This window comes from Ixodes scapularis, unplaced genomic scaffold (assembly GCF_016920785.2).
Source record: "Ixodes scapularis isolate PalLabHiFi unplaced genomic scaffold, ASM1692078v2 PGA_scaffold10__122_contigs__length_95168666, whole genome shotgun sequence".
Taxonomy (NCBI): domain Eukaryota; kingdom Metazoa; phylum Arthropoda; class Arachnida; order Ixodida; family Ixodidae; genus Ixodes; species Ixodes scapularis.
This window is the reverse complement of record NW_024609836.1, coordinates 24,331,623-24,354,731: the sequence shown is the minus strand read 5'-3', so window position 1 is coordinate 24,354,731 and position 23,109 is coordinate 24,331,623. Positions and strand designations below refer to the sequence as shown.

The 23,109-nt window shown below is 46.9% G+C and overlaps 1 protein-coding gene across 1 annotated transcript; it reads left to right on the top strand.

Annotated features, from left to right (window-relative positions):
* Positions 1–15,394: 15,394 nt before the first annotated feature.
* On the top strand, positions 15,395–19,882 carry LOC115325781. Its single transcript, XM_029986493.4, has 5 exons — positions 15,395–15,547; positions 16,023–16,116; positions 16,475–16,576; positions 18,795–18,916; positions 19,301–19,882. Exons 1-5 carry the CDS (start codon positions 15,502–15,504, stop codon positions 19,396–19,398), a joined length of 462 nt encoding a protein of 153 aa, XP_029842353.2. The 5' UTR covers positions 15,395–15,501; the 3' UTR covers positions 19,399–19,882.
* The last annotated feature ends 3,227 nt before the right edge of the window (positions 19,883–23,109 follow it).

The window sequence follows — 23,109 nt, the reverse complement described above, 5'->3', positions numbered from 1 at the left end:
TGCCAAGTATAGCCCGTGCTCTGTTTATTGAGAATTCACGAATAACTAAGCATAATTAAACCGCTTCTTTATCAAAATATTAGTCGTCATCGTAATAGGTTTCGGCATCATGCGCTAAAAATGACATGCTTGCTAAGAGTGTTCCGGTCGCCATTTCTAGAGCGTTGCCCAGAGAACAGTTTGATTGCCCGCATCGAATCTACATTCGCATGCATTGTATCCGTATCCGTACCTTATCCACGAAATGTGGAGCCGCATCCGACTCATAATCCAGGCATCATTGTAGATAAAAAATTTAGTGTGAATGGAAAAAAAATAAGTTTAACTTTTTAAGTTGCTGGCTTACCGTTGTACAAATATATGTTTGGGTTAGAACATGTGGTGGATACCAATTTATTATTATCGGTTTTATTGTGTTTATATCAAAATTTAATACCGATCAGCCTTCCCGAACACCGCGCGTCACTAGAATATTATAGCAGATACATGATCGTCCCACACGTATGTGTGTATATATATTTCTCTCTCTCTCTCTCTCTCTCTCTCTATATATATATATATATATATGGCACCATGACAGAACAGCACACGACATAACAGCACGCGACAAAACAGCACGGTCAAAACAACACGCGTCAAAACAGCACAGCGTCAAAACAGCACGGCGACAAAACAGCACCCGTCAAAATAGCACGCGACAAAACAGCACAGCGTCAAAACGGCACAGCGGCAGAAGAGCACGTGCCAAAACAGCACGGCGTCAAAACAGCACGACGTCAAAACAGCACAGCAACAAAACAGCACAGCGTCAAAACATGAAATTGACAATATAACTAGGGCTCGGGGTTTTCGGTTTGTATTATTTGAAATTCCGCGCACTTTTTTTTTTTTTTTGGTTTTTATTCCAAACAGAAGTTTTCGGTTTATTGCGGTGAATATTTGTAGGCTCAAAAACTTTTAAGTTATATTCGGTTTATTGACGAAAACCAGTATACTAGCGAAAACGCAATAATTAAAAGCGTTTGTGTAAAATGTATATTGAGTACCAGGTGCTGATCTTCTCATTTGTTGCCGTCTTTGGCAGCCGACGCGAACTGTTCTGTAAGACGCACTGGGGCTTATCCTGATCTGACATTATCGTCGTGTGCTCGCATTTGTACACAGGACGAGCATGAGCTTCAGTACCACTTCGGTCGGAGAGGCAAATTTCAAAATGGAGAAATTAGCAAGCGTTGTACTCGGTGCGTTTTCCCCCATTTTCGTAACTGCGAGAGGTGATAAACTCGCGCCGACGGCAGAAATGACAATAAAACACTCGTATTTATGCCTTCCTCTTGTAGACGGAAGTTGGGGGTGTTAAAAAATGCGCGGCATTTACGGACACTCTTGATTTCCATTGTTTGATTTCACGATTAAACTCTCTTCTTTTAACAAAGAATTCGGCACAGATCCCTATCAGGTGAAAAACCCAGATTTTGTCCTGAAGACCCCTGCACCCCCGCAGCTTTTGATGAAAGTTGAACCGATCTCGCAGACAAGCTGAAAACTGCGAAAGGAAGTGGTCATACGGTCAGTAATGAGTAGTGTTCCGTGTTTTCGGAGTTTAGTTTTCGTCAAGTTCGGAGGGTGTGCTTCTGAGTTTATTTTTTTGCCGAAAATTCGCAGTTTATCGGAGTTTATTTTTGTTTGATTCCGAATTCTCCAAAATTCGGAGCTCAATTTCGCAGTGTTTATTATTAAAAATAAACAAATAATATCCAAATGTAAACGTATGCTGAACAAAAAAAAAAAACAAAAAAAACATGATTGTATTAATTAATATTTTCTTCAGTTGGATTTGGCGTTGGTGCCATTGCTACTGTCAATACTAATTTGTCATAGAACAAAATGGCACACAAGTGTTATTTTTATAAATGTCGATTCTTTAAAATTAATAACCTACTGGAGGTAGTCGCTGGGAAGTCTCTATTCATTCCATGCTATTCCATCAACCTACCGCGCGGCCGCAAGAGGTGGACTGGTAAAGGATTAGATAGAGAAGTTTCATTTGTCCTCTTCCCCACTTTATGTAATTGCTATGGTCCATAGCTTTCACGGTTACAAAAACACAACCTCTCCTTCCTCTCAGGCACAAATAATATCACCCAAACCGGAAACATAAACAGTAACTTTTGTCTTGACCCGATAGTAAAATGACCTGTTGTCCTGACCGAAATTTGAAACATAAGTGTCGTAGCATTTTCCCAGGACCATTTACTCTATGCGCTGATTAAACCATTAATTGTAAAAATGTTTGTGTGTGTGTGGGGGGAGGGGGGGGGGGGGGAGGGGGGGGGGGGGGATTGGCACATCGAAATTCAGAGTTTATCAGATAAATTCGAATAGACGAAACTTTTACCGGCGGATGTTTTTCGAATTTATCCAAAAACACGAAACCCTAATTATCAGTCACCTCCCCCCCTCCCCCCCCCCCCCCCCCCCCACCACACACACACACCACTCCCAACGCCTTCAAAAATACTAAACTTTTCAGTTAAGACCGAATTTGAAAAAATGAATTCAGCGTACTTTTACCGGTTGATTCGGTTTAACCCGAAAACGCTGAACGCTACGTATAGCGTTTGAAGTTAAAAAATGCACGTCTCAAATAAGGCACTGTAAAGGAATTGAGGTTCTAGGCCGATTCGTCGAAAGCCAACTCGTCGACGGCCAATTTTTTTAATCGGTTCTTTTGGAAGCAAGTTCGGAGTGGGGAGTATACTCGATGCGCGCATGAGAATTCCCTGGGCAGTACCCAAGCCCCCGCTGGTGCTTATTCTGGCTAGTTTGTGGCGTGAGCTACCACGGCCGAGTTTGAGCAGTTTCGCGTGGCTCGCATAATGAGCCGTGCTCCGTGGGGTTGAGGTTGAGCAGTTTCGCGTGGATCGCATAATGAGCCGTGCGCATGCGCGAGGAGCAGTGACGTCACACGGCGCACAGCTGGCGCGCCGGAGCCGCCGCCGCCGCGCCCCAGAGCCGTATATGTAGAGAGTTTGGTCAATGGGAGGCGCGGGCAGAGCCAGGGCGTGCACCAGACTTGGAAAGAGGGCTCGGCATGCTCTCTAGACCAACCAGAAGCCGAAAAGAATCCCCTAGCGGTGGTAGCGAGAAACAGTTCTGATCAAAGGTCTATGTTCGTAAATGGTTTTAATAAGCGCGTAAGAGTGAAGTGTAGTAACTCTTCGTGGTTGATAATAGGGTGCACGTGTTGTTTTGATCATAATCCTGCAGAAAGATGTAAGAAACGAATGCGCCGCTCAACTCTGTTTTGCTCGGACAGAGTGTGACCGCTCGGACGGCAAATTCCCGGCCCTCGGCGCTGGGCGTACGGATTATGTCGATCGTTCCGCTAGTCGCACTCTTCCACCATCATTATGGATGAGCGTGATTGAAACATCACGTGTACCATATTTTCAGCCATCGAGGGTTACTCTAATGCAGTTATCAGGTTTGTTCCTCGCGACCACCGCCAGGGTATTATTTCCGGCTTCTGGTTGGTCACATTCGAATTTCTGAAGACGCCCTGAAACACGCCCAGCCCTCTTTCGGCCAATGGCGCCTCCTCATTTGTCTCCTATGCTTCCCAACGAATGGCCAAACTCTACATATACGGCTCTGCCGCGCCCGCCTCGCCGGTGTGCGCATTCCAGAGGAGTGACGTCATAGCCGCGGCAGACACACTGGCGACACCGTGTGCCCAGCTGTGCGCCTCCGTTGCGCAGTAGTGAAGTCTGACGCTGCACCGGAGCCGCTTGATAGCGCCTCTCATTTTGTGCGCATAAGCTCACACTACGCATAGCCGAGCTAAGCCACCACAATTTTCGAGCAGTTTTGCTCATTTTGACGCACAAGTTTGCTGGTGATATCGTCTACAATAAATATTTCAATCGCACGGCAATGTGCTGTCGTTAATTGTTAAAAAAAAACAAAAAACAGAAAGCGTGTGCGACAACGGTGTGCTCAGCCCATGCTGCAGTGTAAGGCCACAGCATTGAGGCTGCAGCATGTTACTGCTTCACCGGTTTCCACTCGATCAAGACCTTCGCCGGCAATAATCTGTGAATTTAACTCTAAACATACAACTTCTCGCCTGCAAGCTCCATCGTCGTGTTTCCAGGAGATTTTATTCACGGCGAATGAACCCCGCAGAATCGGTGCCCATGATACACCTTGAATACGCTCCACATTAAAGTCACATTATCTTACCGGTTCTATCAATCCATCTGTAATCAAAGCATCTCCCGCTTTTCGTTTTCTTTTTTGTTTTTTTTTTTTGGGGGGGGGAGGGGGGGATGTTCTACGCTTAGGTGGTAATTACGAAACGACGAGTACTACGGAACATCACCGGACCGCCACAAACCGGGCAGTTCATAACTTGAACTAATTGATATCTTTTTCCCAATAACTATTCCTCTTTTCCTAATACTTCGAAATACACCAGACAACGAAGCCAAGATTGACGCCAAGGTATCTTCTCTAACTACCCAATCTCTTCAGAGATTAGCGGAGTTAAGTAGTAGTAACTACTGCTAACTTTATTTGCTTTTAGCAATCACACAGCAGCAGCACTCGGGACACTGGCTTGTGTGCGATCCCGTCGCCGCCAGCGTACTTTTTTTTATTGTTTCTCCACTAGCTGTTAAATAATGCCATGCAATGTCCAACCCTTTTTCTTTACGTTCTGTTTTGTTTTCATAAAACGCGACCTATTACACCCTTTTACATGCGTGCTGTTTTGTCGTTGTGCTGTTTTGACGCCGTGCTGTTTTGGCACGTGCTCTTCTGTCTCTGTGCCGTTTTGACGCCGTGCTGTTTTGTCGCGTGCTATTTTGACGCGTGCTGTTTTGTCGCCGTGCTGTTTTGACGCTGTGCTGTTTTGACGCGTGCTGTTTTGACCGTGCTGTTTTGTCGCGTGCTGTTTTGTCGTGTGCTGTTCTGTCGCGTTCCCTATATATATATATATATTTATATACCCGATCGAAAAGACCATCAGGTTTCCTGATGGACCATCAAAGAAGTCTGATGGACCATCAGCCCACTCCTGATGGACCATCAGCCCATTCCTGACGGACCATCTGACTGTCCTGATGGACCATTAGACTTCTTTGATGGCCCATCAGGCTTCCTGATGGACCATCAAGAAGGTTTGATGGGCCATCAAGAAAGTCTGATGGACCATCAGCCCATTCTTGACGCACCATCCGACTGTCCTGATGGACCATTAGACTTCTTTTGATGGCCCATCAGGCTTCCTGATGGACCATCAAGAAGGTCTGATGGACCATCAAGAAAGTCTGATGGACCATCAGCCCATTCTTGACGCACCACCCGACTGCCCTGATGGACCATCAGATGCGTTTAGATGGTCCGTCAGAAGTTCCTGACGGCGCCTAGTGGTCTGTTGGACACTCTTGATGGGCTGTCAGAGGTGGTCTAATGGTCGTCAGAAGTTTTATGTTTCACTTCGGTTCCATCAAAAGCGCCTTATTTCCCGGCCGTCGGGACTTTCTTTGCGCACAATGTTTATCAAAAGTGCTTGATTAATTGTTGCTCGCGGTTTTCTGACGGCGCCGTCAGCGGCGTTTAATAACAATTGACATATGGGTCGCGACATATTTGCCAGCATGTGATGAGTCGCGGGCTCGCGAGGTGCTGACACAACTATGTCACGCGATTTGTCTACTCACTGAGTCCCCGATTCACCGGCAACTGTGCGTTCTTCTGCAATCACGCACCGTGGAAACCCGTACTCACGGTAGGGTTCATCGTTTCGCATATGCTTCATCTACGCCTTTCATTACCAACGGAAGGTCGACAGACTTTTCGTCGACACATTAATTTTTATAGACACGGCATCCCCCGAGCCCCGCAACCGTTGTGCGCATCGGACGTGCCAATGGCGTGTTCTGACGTGCCAACTACTTACCTTGGCGCGCCACTAGAATGTGTTCGAAATAGCTCACGCTACTGGACAGAAAGTGTCAAAAAACTTAAGCGCAGAGCGGACATGCTGAAGCCTGATCATCTTTCGGTGTTTGGCCGCGCTACTGCATGTAACATCTTCCTAGTCGCAAAACTGTGGTACGTGCTTCAGGTTATTCACTGTGCCCGAGGACACCTTCAGCGTTTCCATAGGATATTTGCGACCTTCATATGGGACTCTTCATGGGAGCCAATGCGGCGCGACAATCTGTTTCGGTCTATCGAAGCGGGAGGACTAGCCCAGGCAGCACACCAATGTTGGACCTACATTAGGCCAACAATGGCAAACGCTGGCTCCGGAGGCTGGTCCAACATTGGTATTCTGGCCGAGCGCTACTTCTTCCAATATTGGCCCAGCCATTCGCACCAACGTTGGGCCATCGTTCAACCAATGTTCCAGCCATCATTGGCACCAACGTTGGGCCATCGTTCAACCAACCTTCCAGCCGTCATTGGCGCCAACGTTGGGCCATCGTTCAACCAATGATCCAGCCATCATTGGCACCTTTTTTCAGGCCATCGTTAAACCAATATTTCAGCCATCGTTGGCATCCACACTATGTCATTGGCTATGCCAATTTTGGCTTTCACACTAATTCAATGGCTATGCCATCATTGGTATACAAGTTCAATCATTGAATAGGCCGTTATCGGCAGTCAAGCTGATTCATTGGCATGTCCCAGTGTTAATGCCATATCTTTAATGCTGGCTATGCAATGATGGCAATGTGTTTAAATCTTGGTTATTCCAACATTGGTTTTTATGGACCCCTGGCCTGTTTCTTATTAGCAGCCCACTGCAAGAAAAACATTCTGGGCACAAATGGCAAGGTCCTCCTATGCTTTGTCTGTGCACTATTTTATCTGGCGAGCAAATGACTAATTCAAGATCAATTAATACTTTTTTCGGAACTTTTATAGAAAGGGGCTAGGGAGGAAGCTCAGCGGGGAGCCTATGCCTGGTCCCGGGGAAGGTCCTGGGGCGAGTCCTGGGGCTGGGGAGCCATTACGGCTTCCGAACGCCTCTTCCTGCAGCCTCCCCTGTCGCAAGACCCTGGCAGCCACTTCAGAACCATTTTTAAGCTGCCGATTCTTCAATTGTTAGCTTCGCACTGATGGCATCTACGAAAAGATCCAAAGGTCAAAGATCAACGCTTTCAAACCCACATTGGTCTTAGTAAAGCACACTCCCAAGCAGCACTTCAACAAATGTTAAGGTTTGAGTGTCCCCTAAAAAGTCCCTCGCTCACGACTTTTCAGTCCTTGCGGCGTAGCACCCGTGGTAGCCGATGATCAGGGGTCTACGACGTCAGGGCCGAGGTCCGGACGTAGTGACGAGGCAGTTGACCGATGGCCGCAGGCTTGAATCAGGCCCCGTACGCCGGTGGCAGCCTATGACCAGGTGTCCGCCAAGGTCTGGGCCGAAGGACGTAGCGACGAGGCAGTTGGGCGTTGGCCGAAAGCTTGAGTCAGGCCTAGAACGTCCGTGACACCGAGTGGCAGCGGGTGTTCAACTGCGCCACGCATGCAGTCTTGTCTACCTCCGGAAGGTTGGCTCCCGGACTGCGTGAGAAGTGGGTTGTGGGTCGGGCCTCTTGACGTCTGGTCACGCCGACGGAGGTCCGGCCTGGTCGCGTCTGCACCGTCCTTTGTCAACCGCCCGAATCCCCTCTCGCGCTCCTCGCATGCCCCCACCTCGTCTTCTTTCTCGTCCTCTTCGGCTGGTCGCGGGATCGCTCATCACACCAGACTAAGCCAATCAATTACCAACGTTGGTAGGCCACTGGCTAAGCCAGGCAATTGGTGGCCAGCTTAAACCAATCGATTGCCAACTTTGGTAACCCGTTGGCTCTATTACAGCTTATATTTCTGAGGGCGATGTCACTACCGTAGTCAGTACTGCAGTTGCCGTATTTTGTACGCACTTTGAAGTCATTTTTGGGCAAGCAGGCATAGTGCTTAGCTTCTTCTGTTATATGTTGCGTGATAACCTTTCTTTGCAGATTGAAATGCGCATCAGCTTTATGTCACCTCCTACCTCAAACATAGGGTGTTCGAGATGTTAATTCAACGCAATTTTTTATTCGTGAAGACATGTGATTGCTTAATCAGTCGCTGGATATTTGTTTAAGGTTTTATTTTTTTGCTAAAATTATTAGTGCTTTTTATTTATTTTTTTAATTTTGTCCGGTTCAGTCTGAATTATAGGCCGCGTTTTGCGGCTCAGCAAAGCGGGTTGCCTTGAGATTTTCAAGATCACATACAGCTGACATTACACCCGTGTCCTAGGTTGGGGAGGCGGGTGGAAATTTCGGGGTTGAACCCTGCCTCGCCGCCCCCCCCTCTTTGGAAAGGTTTCTCGGCTGCGTCGCTAAATGGGCATAAGAGAAGAGGCACTATGCTTTTCGCCGTATAAACATATACACAAATCGAAGGAAGCGTGCATTTTGTATTTCGTGTGGAATTTACTAAGCATAACTATCAGTTTTGGGAAGACGCGTGTTAGTTATAGTCGGTGACAGGTGGTAGAAGCTCCTCCCATCTCTTTCCATATTTGTAGATCGAAAGATCAGGAGGAGTCGACCTCCTCCCCAGCGTTTATTTTTAACCTGTCACCGAACACGGTTTTTTTCTGCGTGGACGTTCAAACTTGCTACAGCTCGCAATGCATACAGCGTTCTAATTCAGTTGCTAACTTGCTCTGCGTGTGAAAACAGAAGAATCGTTCCCCCCGGAGGCATAGCTAGAGATTGTTCTCAGCGTGCGCGATCAGCACATTAAAAGAACTAAGCCAAGTATATATAACATTGGTAAGCCACTGGCTAAGGCAGGCCAATGTTGCCCAGCCTAAGCCGATCGATTACCAATGTCGGTAATTGATTGGCTTAAGCTGGCCAACATCGGCCCGTATTAGCCAATCGATTACCAATGATGGCAACTCATTGGCTAACATAGAACAATGTTGGCCAGCCTAAGCCAATTGATTACCAATGTTCGTAACCAATTAGCTAAGACAGGCCAATGTTGGCCAACCTAAGCCAACCAATTGCCAATGTTCCTAAGTCGTCGGTTGAAGTTAGCCAATGTTGGCCAGTCTAAATCAATCGATTGCCAACGTTGGTAAGCCATTGGCTGAAGTAAGCCAATGTTGGCCAGCCTAAGCCAATCGATTACCAACGTTGGTGAGCCGTTGGTCAAGTCAGGCCAACGTTGGCCAGTATATTCCAGTGTACCACCAATATTGGTTCTATGGTTGCCACATTGGCCCAATGTTGGACCATTGTTTGCCAATCAAATACCAATGTTGGCCCGACGTCGTGCGCTGTCTGGGAGGCTTAACACACTTATTTGTACGGAAAATTGTTTCGCGTTTCACATTCCTCAGAACGTCTTCCCACCCGTTCTTTAGGACCTTTCTCCAAACTCACTTGATGGATCTCCTCCCTGACCTCGTTGTTTCATCCGATCATGTGGCAATGCCGCGATCTTTTGGCTTTCTCAAAGAAGTCGTCGAAGCTTTTGAGTTTTTGAAAGTGCGTTTTTCTTTGGATTATTTATTCACCGTTTCCAGAAAAAAAAAAAAAAAAAAAAAAAAAAAACGGGCAAAGGGTTATCGAGGGTCGCGTAAATTATGAATTATTCTTTAATGTATCGGCTACTGCCGACGCATCGGCTACTTGCGGCGCCAGTTTCTTTACACCCAGTGTTGACACTTGACAGATTTCTCTCAAAAATGTTCTCATTCAAGTTCATACGCAGTGTTCGACACTCGACGATCCGTTAATTTTAATGTATACTTTATATTTTGAAAAACGTTCGCCGCTTATATCCGTTCCAGCAAATGCGTCTTCAAAAGCTTCGAATCCAAATCCAAATCCAGTTGTTTCGTGCGCTTTGTTGCCTGGGCAGCCTCACCCTTCCTCGTGGAGTGTTTTCGAGGTTTTATATATTTCGGTAGGTTTCACTCGATTTTGGGAGAACGGTGAAATAAGCGACGTCCACAGGGCTTTATTTAAAAGCTGCAATCGTTCGAATGTGGTCGACTTCGAGCGTAGGACGGCGTACAAGGTGTCTTGGGACGGCGACGCGAACACTCGAGGAGGCTATTACGACGCCGAGATCCTCGAACAGACGGGTGAGTGTGTATTTTTTACCATCCCAAAGTGCGGCGTAGCCACAAGCAATCGCCGTTTTCTTTCTTTTTCATTGCGACTGTAATTAAAAGTGAATATTGTAGACTGCTTATATGGGGCACCAAGCTAGGCAGATGAATGCATGGGCTAATACTTCAGTTGAACGTGTGGACTGAACTGCCTTGCACGTGACATCATATGGCACCCTACAAGCCGTTATTGCTCCTGTGCCTTAAGTCCGCGCTAATTTACTCGTACTCCACCGTTCCGAGTTTCACACTTCGAGCGCAGCAATTAAAACGAAGCATAGCGTACAGTAGCGCAACACACCGAAGCTGTCGGCGAGCTGTATGAGCCACTTCCGACCACAGTTTTATCAGTGGGCTGAAGCTCCCGGCTACTTCCGTCCGGCCGCGTATACTTATGACGTTCGTCCGGTCCGGCGAACTGCTTCCGATTGCCGCGCTCCCAGCGGCTGTTGGCAGTTGTTTTTTTATTTTAAATAAATATGATTCATATATTTAATGAAGCGAAATAAAGGTGAAGTTGTTTTGAAGGTGTGAATGGGTTTGAAGCTTGTTATCGTAACTTTCTCTTTCACTCTTTCAACGTGTCTGGGCGCGCTTTCTCTCTCTCTGAACCCGCGCCTCGCGCCTCGAGATACGCTGGCCGCTGGCGCCGGGAAGTCGGTGGACCGTTAGAACGCGCGAGGGACGCGAGCCGGCGAGCTGTTTCGCTTCTGGGAGTGCGTCGCGGAGCGAGATTCATGCCGCGTTCGTGCGCGCGCGGCTTTCTTTTCTTTTCCGTGGAAACTCGTTGTTTGTGTAGCATGGATTTTCGTCATCACCACACCACCTGATGTGCCAAGTGGGGAAACAAAGACTGCCGAAAGCCGGGACATCAATGGTTTCGAGTTTCAATGGACGTGAGGTACGCTCTCTTGGCCTTCTCTTGCTCAAGTTTCCGATTAGATGTTTGCAACAAAACCTAACTGTCGCAGTGGTAGTGAGTATTAATTGTTTGATTTTGGCAATAGCTACGATGGTTTCCAATCACAAAACCAAATCCTATCATTGTCCAGGATTGCCCTTCACTTGCCGCGAGAAATATATGTCAATGTCCAATTACTGGAGACTTTTGTGTCATATCAAGATCGAGCACATATGCTCACTTTAAAAGATGGGAAAATTTTTGCTGTGAGCTGTTTATTTGGCATTGTTGTCAGCGATTCAAGCGTCTGTTCGCGAGGAGTGAAAATGAGCCTAAATATTTTTCGATTAACTGAGGATGAGTGATGCCCTCTGGTTTTCCGTTTCGTTTAGCAGTGACGCACTCCTAAATTTAAGTGATAATATTAAAAACGAATGCAGGTTCTCGATGAAGACTCAATACCAAAAAGCTGAGCTGTTTTTCTTGAGCTCATTGCTTAGTTTCCTTTAGTTGCAAGACACCGTCGTCGGTCTTTACTTATATGCTTACTTACATAATCAAATTCGAAATGATTGTCAATTTAGCGTGGAGGCATTTAAGTTAACAAGAAGAAAAATAGAGGAGGCACGAGTTTTTAGGGTCGCAGTGTTGAACTCCAAGTACCGTTTTTTGAAAGGAGGCGCAGAAAATGCTCGCTGTTTTCATATGACCCTATCAGGCACGTAATGGCCAATCAAGCAATTCAACTCTTTTTTTCTATGTTCCACGCCTGTGGCTGGACGGCGTAAGGCTTGTGAGTATACGCCAAGAAGCTCGAAAAGGATCACGAACCTAGAGATTTTATGTAAATTTAGCGAAGTGTTTTTGCAAGGACGCATATCATCACCTTCGCCGCACGTAAACTTAACGTTTTATCCTGTTTTGTTGTTCATATCTTTGATTCTTGTGTGCAAAATAGTGAGACATTTCGTATGTATTTTCTACTGTCTGTTGAATAAAAAATGAACGCAAAAGGACAAGCATTGCATATTTTTTTGTGTATGTGTCACTTTCGTTGCTTTGCTAGGTTTCTGCTGCTTTGCTGCTGGTCTCGCTTTTCAGTGCTGGCTTGTGTGCGTTTAACCAGCATTGAAATCTGAAAACCAGCCGCAAAGCAGCAGAAGCCTAGCAAAGCAACGCGCAAACCAGGCAAAACAAAAAAGCTACAATATATATATATATATATATTTTTTTTTTAAATCTAGGTGGCGCAAGCTACCGCCCATCCATCCAAACACAATGGCGCTGCCGTGCAGTTTCGGTTTTGGTTTCGCTGTGCCGCCATGTTGATTTTAGTACAGCCACCAGATACCAGGGGATTCAAATGGCGCTGCGGCCTCCCAGGGTTTTCCAATTTGCGTTCTATGGGCGGCATAGGAAGTTGCACTCCTCTGGTTTTATGACGAACCCAGCATCTCGCGGATGCCAAAATTATTTTGAAGATAAATTAATTAAGGGCTCTGTGAAACGGTAAAGTAAAAGCCCCCCCCCCCCCCCCAAAACAAAAAAAAAAAAAATAGAAGAGAAATGCGCTGCGACGTTAGGAAATTTTTACGAATGTTTTAATATTTGTGAAAGGTTTGAAGACTCGCTTCGACCAGATATGCTGGATGTTACTTTGACCGATCTATTTATTGACCATGGATGCTGTTTAGACTCAAATAAAAGACAATATTCTTGAACTCGCTTGTCATAACAAGAAACTCTCAAACTTGTCAGATATCTTGGGTTTCCGTCTTCCAGCGCGAGACGGAACCTGTCGATGTGCTACTCCAATACTGGCACACCACCGTTCAATAAATAGCACATTAATTAGTTTTCAGGCGAGATGCATGGACAAACTTTTTCCGCAACGTTTTCGCTTTCCAATCGAAGTATCTTTATTTGCAGGGCTGTGCATTCTACAAAGGGCAGCGATCGGACTGTCCTCTCATCCCGACAACTTTTCTGTCGCTGTACCATCATAACGCTACTGTTCGATGGGTAATTCGTTTTCAGGTGAGATTCGGGAACAAACCTTTTCCGTAATGGTCCTTGCTTTGAAATCAAATCATTTTACTTGCTGGGTTAAGCATTCTTCATCTGAAATGAGGCAGCGATCCACTGCACTCCTCGTCTCGGCGACGTTTCTGTCAGCGCGAAGAAATGACTTGCACTTCGAGAAATACTCGGTGCAAAAAGAGCACGCTTGAGTGTCAGTCCTTTGGTGGCGCTTCTGCCCATTTAATGAACAGAGCGCCAAACTCTTGCGCTCCGCAGCACAAACTTAGGTGCACAATCGTGGCTGATTCAATGTCAATTTTGCGAGTCATACAATACATGGCTTGCATTGATGTTGCATCAGCTGCCATTGCTTCCTGACCAATTTATTTATTCATGATCACAAATGTACAGTCGGGGACAAAAGTCCCCAGGACGTGCTAGCTGCGGCTGAAACCCATTGCTCTGCCACCTGCCGGCGGGTCGCCTGGTTTCGAGACCACAGAAAAGCGCATGCGCGTCCTACTCTGCCTGCAAACATGTGCGTTTCCTGCTCTTCTGCGGCACAGCACCTAACTGGGAATCCGGCACATGGTACCGCCTCGGAGATAGCGCTGGCGGCTGACGAGCGTCTGCTCTACATTCCGAAACTCGAGATACCGCCTGGGGCATTGCGCCGCATTTCGCCGTGTCAGCGCACCTTGCTTTATAACCAGTTGAGCTTATCGCTTAATTGAGCTGCCGTGACTTCTTGCTTTATAGGTGCCATGTCAGTAAGCACTACCTCCGAAGTGGTACCACGCGCCACGATTTCGAGTTAGGGGCCGCGCAGCAGCAGAGCGGGATAGCGCACACGTTGGCAGGTACAATAGGACGCACGTGCGCCCTTCTGTGATCTCGAAACCAGGCGACCCGGCGGCAGATGGCAGAGGAATGCGTTTCAGTCGCAGCTTGCATGTCCTGGAGACTTTTTTCCCCGACTGTACCTACTAGAAACCCATGAGGAAATGGCAACCGAACTGGCCAGGCGCAAACAGGCAGCTGAAGCATCTGCAAGTTCACACAAAGCTGCTCCTCCCAGGAACGTCAGCCCTTGTGCCCTCTAACGCAAAGCAGTTTTTGTGGAAATTTTGTCACCAGAATATCATTACCTGTCTATGTAATGCGGTACAGCCTATTTTTTCTGGGAGTGTCCAAAAGCTAAATCTTAGCGCTAATTAAATTTTTAGATGCGGTTTATGTCAGGACAAAAGCTGAAAGTGACGATCTTGCAAGGCTCTCAAAAGCAGCGCCAGCCACATATGGCTAGCAGCGACCGAAACGGGCACACAACTGACCAATCCAACTGATGCAGAAAGAGAGCTGGTCGTGCACAAAATGTGAGTGTGGAAAGCAGCTTGGGAATCCCAACACTGCGCAATGTCATATCGAGTCCTTAACATTTATACTTCCTTGGGGTTGCTCTCTTTCACCGCTCAGTCAAGGCTTTGTAGTTTACCAAGCCTTCTTTATTTCACAAAGGCCAGTAAAGCAGTCGGGAGTGACAAGGAAGACAAAGAATCAACTAAATCACAAAAAAAAGAAGAAAAATAGCACAGGGATCCAGTTTGATGCCGGCAACAATGTGTTGTCATGATTTGTTGATGAGGAATGCCATGCTTTCTACCTACACCCCAATGTGCGTGAATAATGCTGCTAGGGGGCACACCGGCAGAGCTGCTAGAAACACCTTTCTCTGACTTACCCTGCTCTATCAATTGCAGGACTACCTGCGGCTCGGCTGCTGATGCGGGAGGTGCTGTAGGGCCCTACTGCCTAACACGCAAGTCATTTATGGCCTGACCTCTGGGTACTCGTATGTTTACCGTACTAACAGAACCCATGCTTTAGCATTAAAAAGGTAACTTTTTAAATGAACCTGCAGTATATGAAAGAAGTTTGCTGTGCGGTGATAGAGCCGAACATGTCATATGCAACACGTCGCTTATATCTTGCATAGAGGATAATCATTCATAAAGGGTGGAAACAATAATGCTGAGAAAGAAGGCATAAACGGCAAAGAGCTCTCTACTCTACTGTTGTGGCTGCGCTCTGTTGCTGAGCAGAATGACCGAGGAATGTCCTTCCTACGTCATGACTACGTAGCAAGTTCCCCAACGTTGCTAGATTACCTCTCAAATAGGCTCCACATGCATCCACCAGGTGCACATTGAAAGATTGTTTGATTAGCTTTAAAATTAGTTTGCTTGTGCCCTTCAGCAAAGAACTGGTATTTTTGAGGTTATGTTGCAACATGCAACTCATTAAAGCGATAAAATGAGCGCTGGAATTTGGTTTCTGTACTTTTTTAATGTGAAATTCTTTTTTTCAGTTGCTGACGAGGACCTCCTTGCAAAGAATGAGATCGTGGATCCTAGCATCGGCCTACAGAAAAGGAAGGAATGGTAAAATAAAAAAACTTTTCACTTTCGTTCAGTGTATAATATACATTAAAAGAGTTTAGGAAAGTGCAGGGGTGGCCAGTGTGACATAGAGTTAGAGCCGCAGACAAAACTACGAAAGTTTAGAGTCGCTGGAAAAAAGAAAGGGGGGGGGGGGCTACTTTTAACAAGAAACAATATGGAGGGAACAGTTATTTCCATAGAGGACAAGTATAATGGGCGATAACAACAAATGACACTATGCATCAGAAGGTCCTTTCCACTGCTAAGCAAAAATTAATACACGATTCACTAGCCAGTCACTGCCCCTGACAACTCTTATGCGTATACGGTTGAAAGTCTTTCTAGAACAATAAAGGAAACAGGGTCACTCGACGCATCCATGTGACAAAAAGCATTCCAGGTGTATATATGTAGTGTGTTGCCAGGCTGCCAAGATTTGTAGCTCTTTCTAAATTCTAGAACCCTTTTCGTCTAGGGGACATGTTTTCCAGGGAGCCGCGAGGTGCACTTGGACCCGCAAAGAGCCGCCTGCGGCTCGCAAGCCTCAGTTTGGCCACTCCTGAGATAATGTAAGCACAGTGGATTGAATCGATTGCAACAAGAAGTCGTTAAAACATTATTGTAGCCAGGCTCTTAATTGTAGTTACAGCCAGGGCCTGGAAAACATTCTATTGTCATGCTCACCTGATGCAACTAGGGGATTACGGAGCTGTTTCATGCAAATGCCATGAAGCTTTGTAGGCCCATCAGCTTCACAGACGCCCATGAAGATAGGAATTCATGTGTAGTGCTGTCTTAAATTTAAAGGCCTAAATTTCATTATTGTAATTATTTTAGTGCATTTTCAATGCATCTTGAAGTTTACAGTACCACTCTACGTCAACGACAGGTATATGTGGAGCTGTTTCTCGCTTTTGTTTATAACAGATCCATGTCGGGCAAGGTGTGCACGTCAACCAGGAATGTGGAAAACATGCGGAAAGCAGAGTGCGACTTCATGTTTTGCAAGATCACTGCTGCTTCCATAGGGTGAGTGGAAGTGCCTTTGAAGAGGTCAATGACCGGCAGCCTCTCCAAAAAGCAAAGGCAGCGAGGCAAGAGAAGGCGTTTGCCCCACTCACTCAGCGCAAGGTGCAGGCTCTCTCATTAAGCAAACATTTTTAAAATCTTGATATGAATCTCGCGGAGTCGCGTAAAATATTTCATGCTAAATTCGTATCAACGAAAGCGAAACAAAATTTATATTTTGAAGCACAAGGAAGGCATGAATGTGCATTTATTTATGGCAGAAAATATCTTGTATGCAATTTACACGATTCTAACACGCCCCCCATAGTAACAGACGGTTATAATCAACCCACGAATGTTGAAAAAATGAATTAATGTCGATTCTACTGCGCAGATAAATGTCGATTCTACTTCGCAGATAAAATAATGACGGCTGAACAACATACCCTTTGTGGAAAACATTTTATCAAATGCACATACTCGGAAAGTGCCCACGCTATGTGCTGTTGAAGCCCTACATCAAAAACTTGCAAGCAAAAATTCGGTTTCTTTGTCGTTCCAACCAAGCTCGCATGTCACCGTGGACCACACCGAGGACACCACCAACATCACTCGGTTTTCTGTTTTTGCCAACGCAGTTACTTTGTTTTTTAGAGGTAACCTTATAGTAAAATCGATTTTGCTTTTCCAAGGCTGAAACACCATTCCACGAGATCGCAAAAACAAAAAAGCGATTTTGGATTCAGATTGGATTGGATTTGAAACATGTCTTGATGGTGATGGGGCTGGCCACTTTGCACACTTTTTCTTTGCATTTTGTCTAGTTTTGGTTTTTGGGTCCGATTGTAACATGCATGTAATTTTGAGCTCCAGTTTATGGGTAAAGTGCGGCTGATCCCTGGCAGCAGCAAGCAATCAGCCGCCCGGAGCCTTGAAAGCTTACAGTCGCCGATCGTGGCCTCCTTGCCACTATCAGTTGTGGAGCACGCATTCGTATCAGCCGTCGCAGCGCGTAGAAGAATTCGGAACACCCAAAAAATGTTCACGTCGTATACAATGCACTTAGGCCGGGGAATTTGTTAATTTGTTTTATTCCGAAATTCGTACCAGTTAGTATCACCGAGATTTTACTCTAGTAGGTTGTCTGCTAACACCTGGACGTGTGATGGGAGTACTCCGCCAAGAATGAGTCAATCATAACAGATAATAACCGTAAATAATCGCACATTTGTATTTTGAACAGATAATTTTATTTTTCGTTCTAAGCAACAAACTCGAGCAAGTGCTCGAAGAGAAGTCAACGGAGAGCTCGATGCGTCGTGGGCTATCCGGCAAAGCTGGCGTGGCTACGAGCTGTGCCGTTCGGGTGCATAGTCGTGGTGTAGACGTGTTACAGCCTAGCCATTTGAAACACCTGTGGGCTTTACGTGGACCAAAGCGGACTAAGCCGTCTAAGCGCCTATGTGTGAGATAAGTAATGTCAAGGTCATCGCATTCAGGGCGAGATTACTCCAACAGTTGAGTATACCTCCAAACAGCGGCGCTGCTCCGATGTGTAGTGCAGCTACATAGCGGTTTTCGCCATGTCACGACTACGTCCAAGATCCCCAACATTACTAGATTACCTCCCAACGAAGCTTCAGAGGCCTCCACCAGGTGCACATTGAAAGACTGTTTAATTACCTTTAAATTTAGAGCCAGGCCATGAATGGAAGATCTTTCAAGGAATGTGAAAGATTGTTTTTATATAGAACTGCATTGTTCTTTCTGGTGCTCATGATGCTGTTTTTTTAATTCTGTGGCGTGTCCAAGCTGTTACCACAGCGAGGGATGATAACCAAGTATAAGCAGTTTCCAACGTACATTGTCTTTTTATATACAGTTGTAGCTCCTATTTCTTACAAGGTCACTAGCCTAGCAGTGAGATTTATAGACATGGGCTACCTGTTTTGTGCTTAAAAGAATCTAACAGAAGCCAGGGTGAGCTGTCTATTGGGAGTGGAACATAAATCAGGATACTGCGGTACTTTGGTTTTCACGGTAATCTCTGAACACTGTAAATACTAAGAAACGTTGAAGGTTTGTAAGGTGCCAGCTGCCACTTAATTGCTTTTATTTGAGACTAATTTACCCTTGGTCTTCTTAAACTGTGACCCTCCAGCCTGTATTTTTGACATTCTATATTGTTTTAAGTCTGAGCACTGCAAAGAATAATTACCCTGGATTTTCAATATTCCAGGCTGCTTTTAACTACACCTGAGGGAGAAAGGTACCGCCAGGCTGAAAAGGCAGCCCGGCACCAAAAGATACGGCGGTACCTGTCAGAAAAGCTGTCCAATTTCAAGAGAAATCACTACAAAGGTATGTGCATCTATACTCTAACTTCCTTAATTAAGTAATATACTATTTTGGGTCTCAAGTTTACAAGCAATTATTTTAAATGATGGTATAGATAAATTATTTAGAGGTTAATATATCCAAATGTTTATGCAAACAACTTTAAAGTAGTCTGTTGATCAGCTGACCACTTGAAAAAGGCTGTGGGTTGCTTGGTCGCTACTGCCATCCCATCAGGCCGTGCTCGCTCACTCTCCAAAAAGTTGCATGGTCACACAATTACAATGAAGCACGTCACTCTTACTGCCCCTTAGTCGTCTCTAGGCCCACTCTGCTGTTTACGTATGTCAATGGTCGTCCTGTGTTTGGACTCATTGCTGATCTCTGAATTGCCCTTGATATGTCCAGGCTCATCCCTTTGCTGCCTGTCCTCCCCCGATGCGTGGTCCCACCACGGACTGCCCAAGCTGGTGCAGGTCTGCCATCGCTTAGACCCCATGTTGTAGCCTTTTTACCCTTTTCTTCATATTAATTTAGCTTAATTTATATATTGCCAGTACTATTGAAATGGAACAAATGTACTCTCGCAGCCAATATGAACCGAAACGCCACTGCACGTAACACGCGATGAAAGTTGTCTCTCAGATTGTTCAGCAAACCTTGGTATGCGGTGAGGTAGAAACAAATCACTTCTTGTGCTCGTTGCGCCACTATGCCGTTCCGTGTCAATCTTCAGCTCATAGTGGCACAATGAGTGCAAGAAGGAACCTGCCTAAACTTCAGCAAACACAGAGGTTCACTGAAAATCCGACAGGTGGCTCTGATAGTACCACACGCCATGCGTCATGACGCTTCAACTAATATTGGTCACAATAGTACTTCCTCAAATGTTTCTGGTTTTTCTGTACCACCTAGCCATTCCACCCAGCGAAACAATGTATGATTTCATAACTTCATAATAAAAATATCAAAGCAATGCAGCTTGTTTGACTTTATTCTTATTAGTAGCTGCATTTGCCGTACTCAAATGTCGGGCTGGCGATTACCAGTGTGCAGTGGACAATATAATTAAATTCTAAGTGGGATATGCAACTCGTCATGCTCCAGGCATGGCATAATTAAGTTTCCAGATTATGCATTCACATATTGTTCTGTTTTTTAAGTTGTGGCCAACTCGAACTGTTTCAAATTAGCCATGAAACCACCATAATCAAACCGCAAAAAATAGGCGTCTCAAGATACGACAGGTCATTTGACCATCAAACCATCAGGCCAACAGACCATCAAACCATCAGGCCAACAGACCATCAGGCCAACGGACCATCAAACCATCAGGCCAACAGACCATCAAACCATCAGGCCTACAGACCATCAAACCATCAGGCCAACAGACCATCAGAAGTCCCAAAATACGACCCCATCAGACCATCAGGATTTTCCTGATGGTCTTTTCGATAGGGTATACATATATATATATATAATATTGTCACGGATGACAAGTGATGAGGCGACGAAAACTGAAGTAAACTAAACGTTTAATGGGGCGAACTTGTGCCCAAATTAATAAAAGGAAAAGAAAACAGAAGAAAGCAGGAGAGCGTCGTGGGCGTCCATGTCGGCGAAACCGCAGGATCGAGCGCTGGGCGAGACTGAGTCCGGTTCGCCACGCGGCGCCCCTTATGTACATGCGAGAGCTTCTGGAATAATCGGCGTAGAATGTTCGACGCGTAGAACATTCGGACCTCGAACACGCCAACATGATTCTCGAATCTACCAGAAAACTAAATTGCAAGAATAACAAAAGATGTGGCGCTCCCAGGAATCGAACCCTGGCTTTTCGCGGAGAACCAGGTACGATAACCGTTAGGCCACGCGCGCGCTGCCTACTTGACCAGCTGCGCGCGGCGTTGCTGCCCCCTTTAAAAAGAAAGTGCATCGCCCCGATGCAACACAAGACAAACCAAATAAAGAAGAACGATAAACTAAAGTGTCCTTTGGAGCACATCAGGTCCATAGTCCTATCGGGCGTAGCACGGCTTCAGTCGCACGACGTGGACGACCTCACGTCGTGGTGGGCGGCGTGACGATGTTCGTGTTCCGTCGGGCATCACCTCGTAGTTCAGCCCGCCGAGGCGACGAAGTACCTTGTATGGTCCAAAGTACCGTTTCAGCAGTTTCTCACTGAGGCCGCGGCGACGGATGGACGTCCACACCCACACCCGGTCTCCGGGTTGAAAGTGGACGTCCCGGTGACGAAGGTTATAGCGGCGTGCGTCGACTCGCTGTTGGTCATGAATCTTGATTCTTGCCAGTTGGCGAGCTTCTTCCGCACGTTGCGAGATCAGTTGAGCATCGTCGTTGCCATCGTCGGCCGGCACCTGAGGCAGCATGGCGTCGAGCATTGTGGTAAACGTCCGGCCGTGTACCAGCTCGAACGGTGTCATTCCCGTGGTTTCTTGCACCGCTGTGTTGTACGCAAACGTAACGTACGGCAACACCTCGTCCCATGTTTTGTGCTCTACGTCGACGTACATGGAGATCATGTCGGCGATCGTCTTGTTGAGCCGCTCCGTTAGCCCGTTGGTCTGCGGATGATAAGCGGTTGTTCGCCGATGACTGGTATGACTGAGCCGAAGAACTTGTTGAGTCAGCTGTACAATGAAGGCTGACCCGCGATCTGTGATCAGCACTTCAGGTGCGCCGTGTCGAAGGAGAATAGACTCGGCAAAAAACTTGGCGACTTCTACGGCTGTTCCCGATGGCAGGGCTTTCGTCTCGGCGTATTGTGTAAGGTAATCGGTCGCGACGATAATCCACCGATTTCCTTACGTTGATGGTGGGAACGGCCCAAGCAAATCCATTCCGACCTGCTGGAGTCGGTGCAGGTATCGGCTGCAGGATTCCTGCTGGCTTCGCCGGAGGCTTCTTTCGTCGTTGGCACTCATGGCACGACCGTGTGTACAGGTGGACTGTTTTCGGGAGTCTCGACCAATAATACTTGTCACGAATCCGGGCGAGCGTCCTGTTGTAGCCAAGGTGTCCAGCCGTCGGGTCGTCATGGCATGCTTGAAAGATTTCTTCGCGCAGGCTGGCCTGAACAACCAGCAGCCAGGCAGGGTTGCTCGTTCCGAAGTTCTTAAAGAGCACGCCTCGCCGCAGAACAAAGCTTGGCAAGTCTCGGGCCAAGACTCGCGGAACTGAGCTTCCTTGGCCTTCGAGGGAGTCGATCACGGCGTGAAGTTCGGGGTCGTCTCGTTGAAGTGCTCCCATGTCGGTATCTGTAATTGCTCCGAGAAAACGGTCGTCATTGTCGTCGTCGGTGCTGTCGAGATGAGATTCGACTGGGGCCCTAGACAAACAATCGGCGTCATTATGCGTGCGGCCAGACTTGTGCACAATGGTCACGTCGAATTCTTGCAGTCGAAGGCTCCAGCGAGCGAGGCGTCCTGATGGGTCCTTGAGGTTGGTGAGCCAGCAGAGAGCGTGGTGCTCCGTGACAACGCGGAACAGGATCCCGTACAGGTATGGGCGGAACTTGGTTAACGCCCAGACGACACCGAGACATTCCTTGTCGGTTGTCGAGTAATTTTTTTCTGCCTTGGACAGTGCCCGGCTTGCGTAAGCGATCACCCTCTCTGCTCCGTCTTGTCTTTGGACGAGCACCGCACCTCGACCGGCGTTGCTGGCGTCTATGTGAACTTCCGTCCGCTGATGGATTGAAGTGTCCGAGGATAGGGGGCGACTGAAGTCTTACCTTCAGTTCGTTGAACGCTTGTTCTTGCTCCTCCCCCCCTGGAAGTTCACGGCTTCCTTTGTCAGATGCGTGAGCGGTGCAGAAATCGTTGCAAAATCGCGAACGAAACGTCTGTAGTATGCGCACAGCCCAAGAAATCTTCCTACGGCTTTCTTGTCCGATGGCTTCGGAAATTGGGCGACAGCGGATGTCTTTGCAAGGTCAGGACTTACACCTTGAGCGCTCACGACATGGCCCAGGAATTGGAGCTCACCGTAAGCGAACCGACATTTTGACGGCTTCAGTGTCTCTCCGACAATCTGGATAGCCTGTAGCACGGCTCGCAAAAATCTGAGGTGCTCGTCACTGTCGCTGGCGAATACCACGACGTCGTCGAGATAGACGAGACAACTTTGCCATTTCAAGCCGGAAAGAACGGTGTCCATCACGCGCTGGAACATCGCCGGTGCTGTGCATAGTCTGA

Coding starts and splice junctions, on each gene's coding strand:
- LOC115325781 (XM_029986493.4), top strand. CDS start 15,502: ATGAGATCGTGGATCCTAGCATCGGCCTACAGAAAAGGAAGGAATG. Junction 16,117..16,474: donor TTGGCCACTCCTGAGATAAT/GTAAGCACAGTG, acceptor TGTTTATAACAG/ATCCATGTCGGGCAAGGTGT. Junction 16,577..18,794: donor ATCACTGCTGCTTCCATAGG/GTGAGTGGAAGT, acceptor TCAATATTCCAG/GCTGCTTTTAACTACACCTG.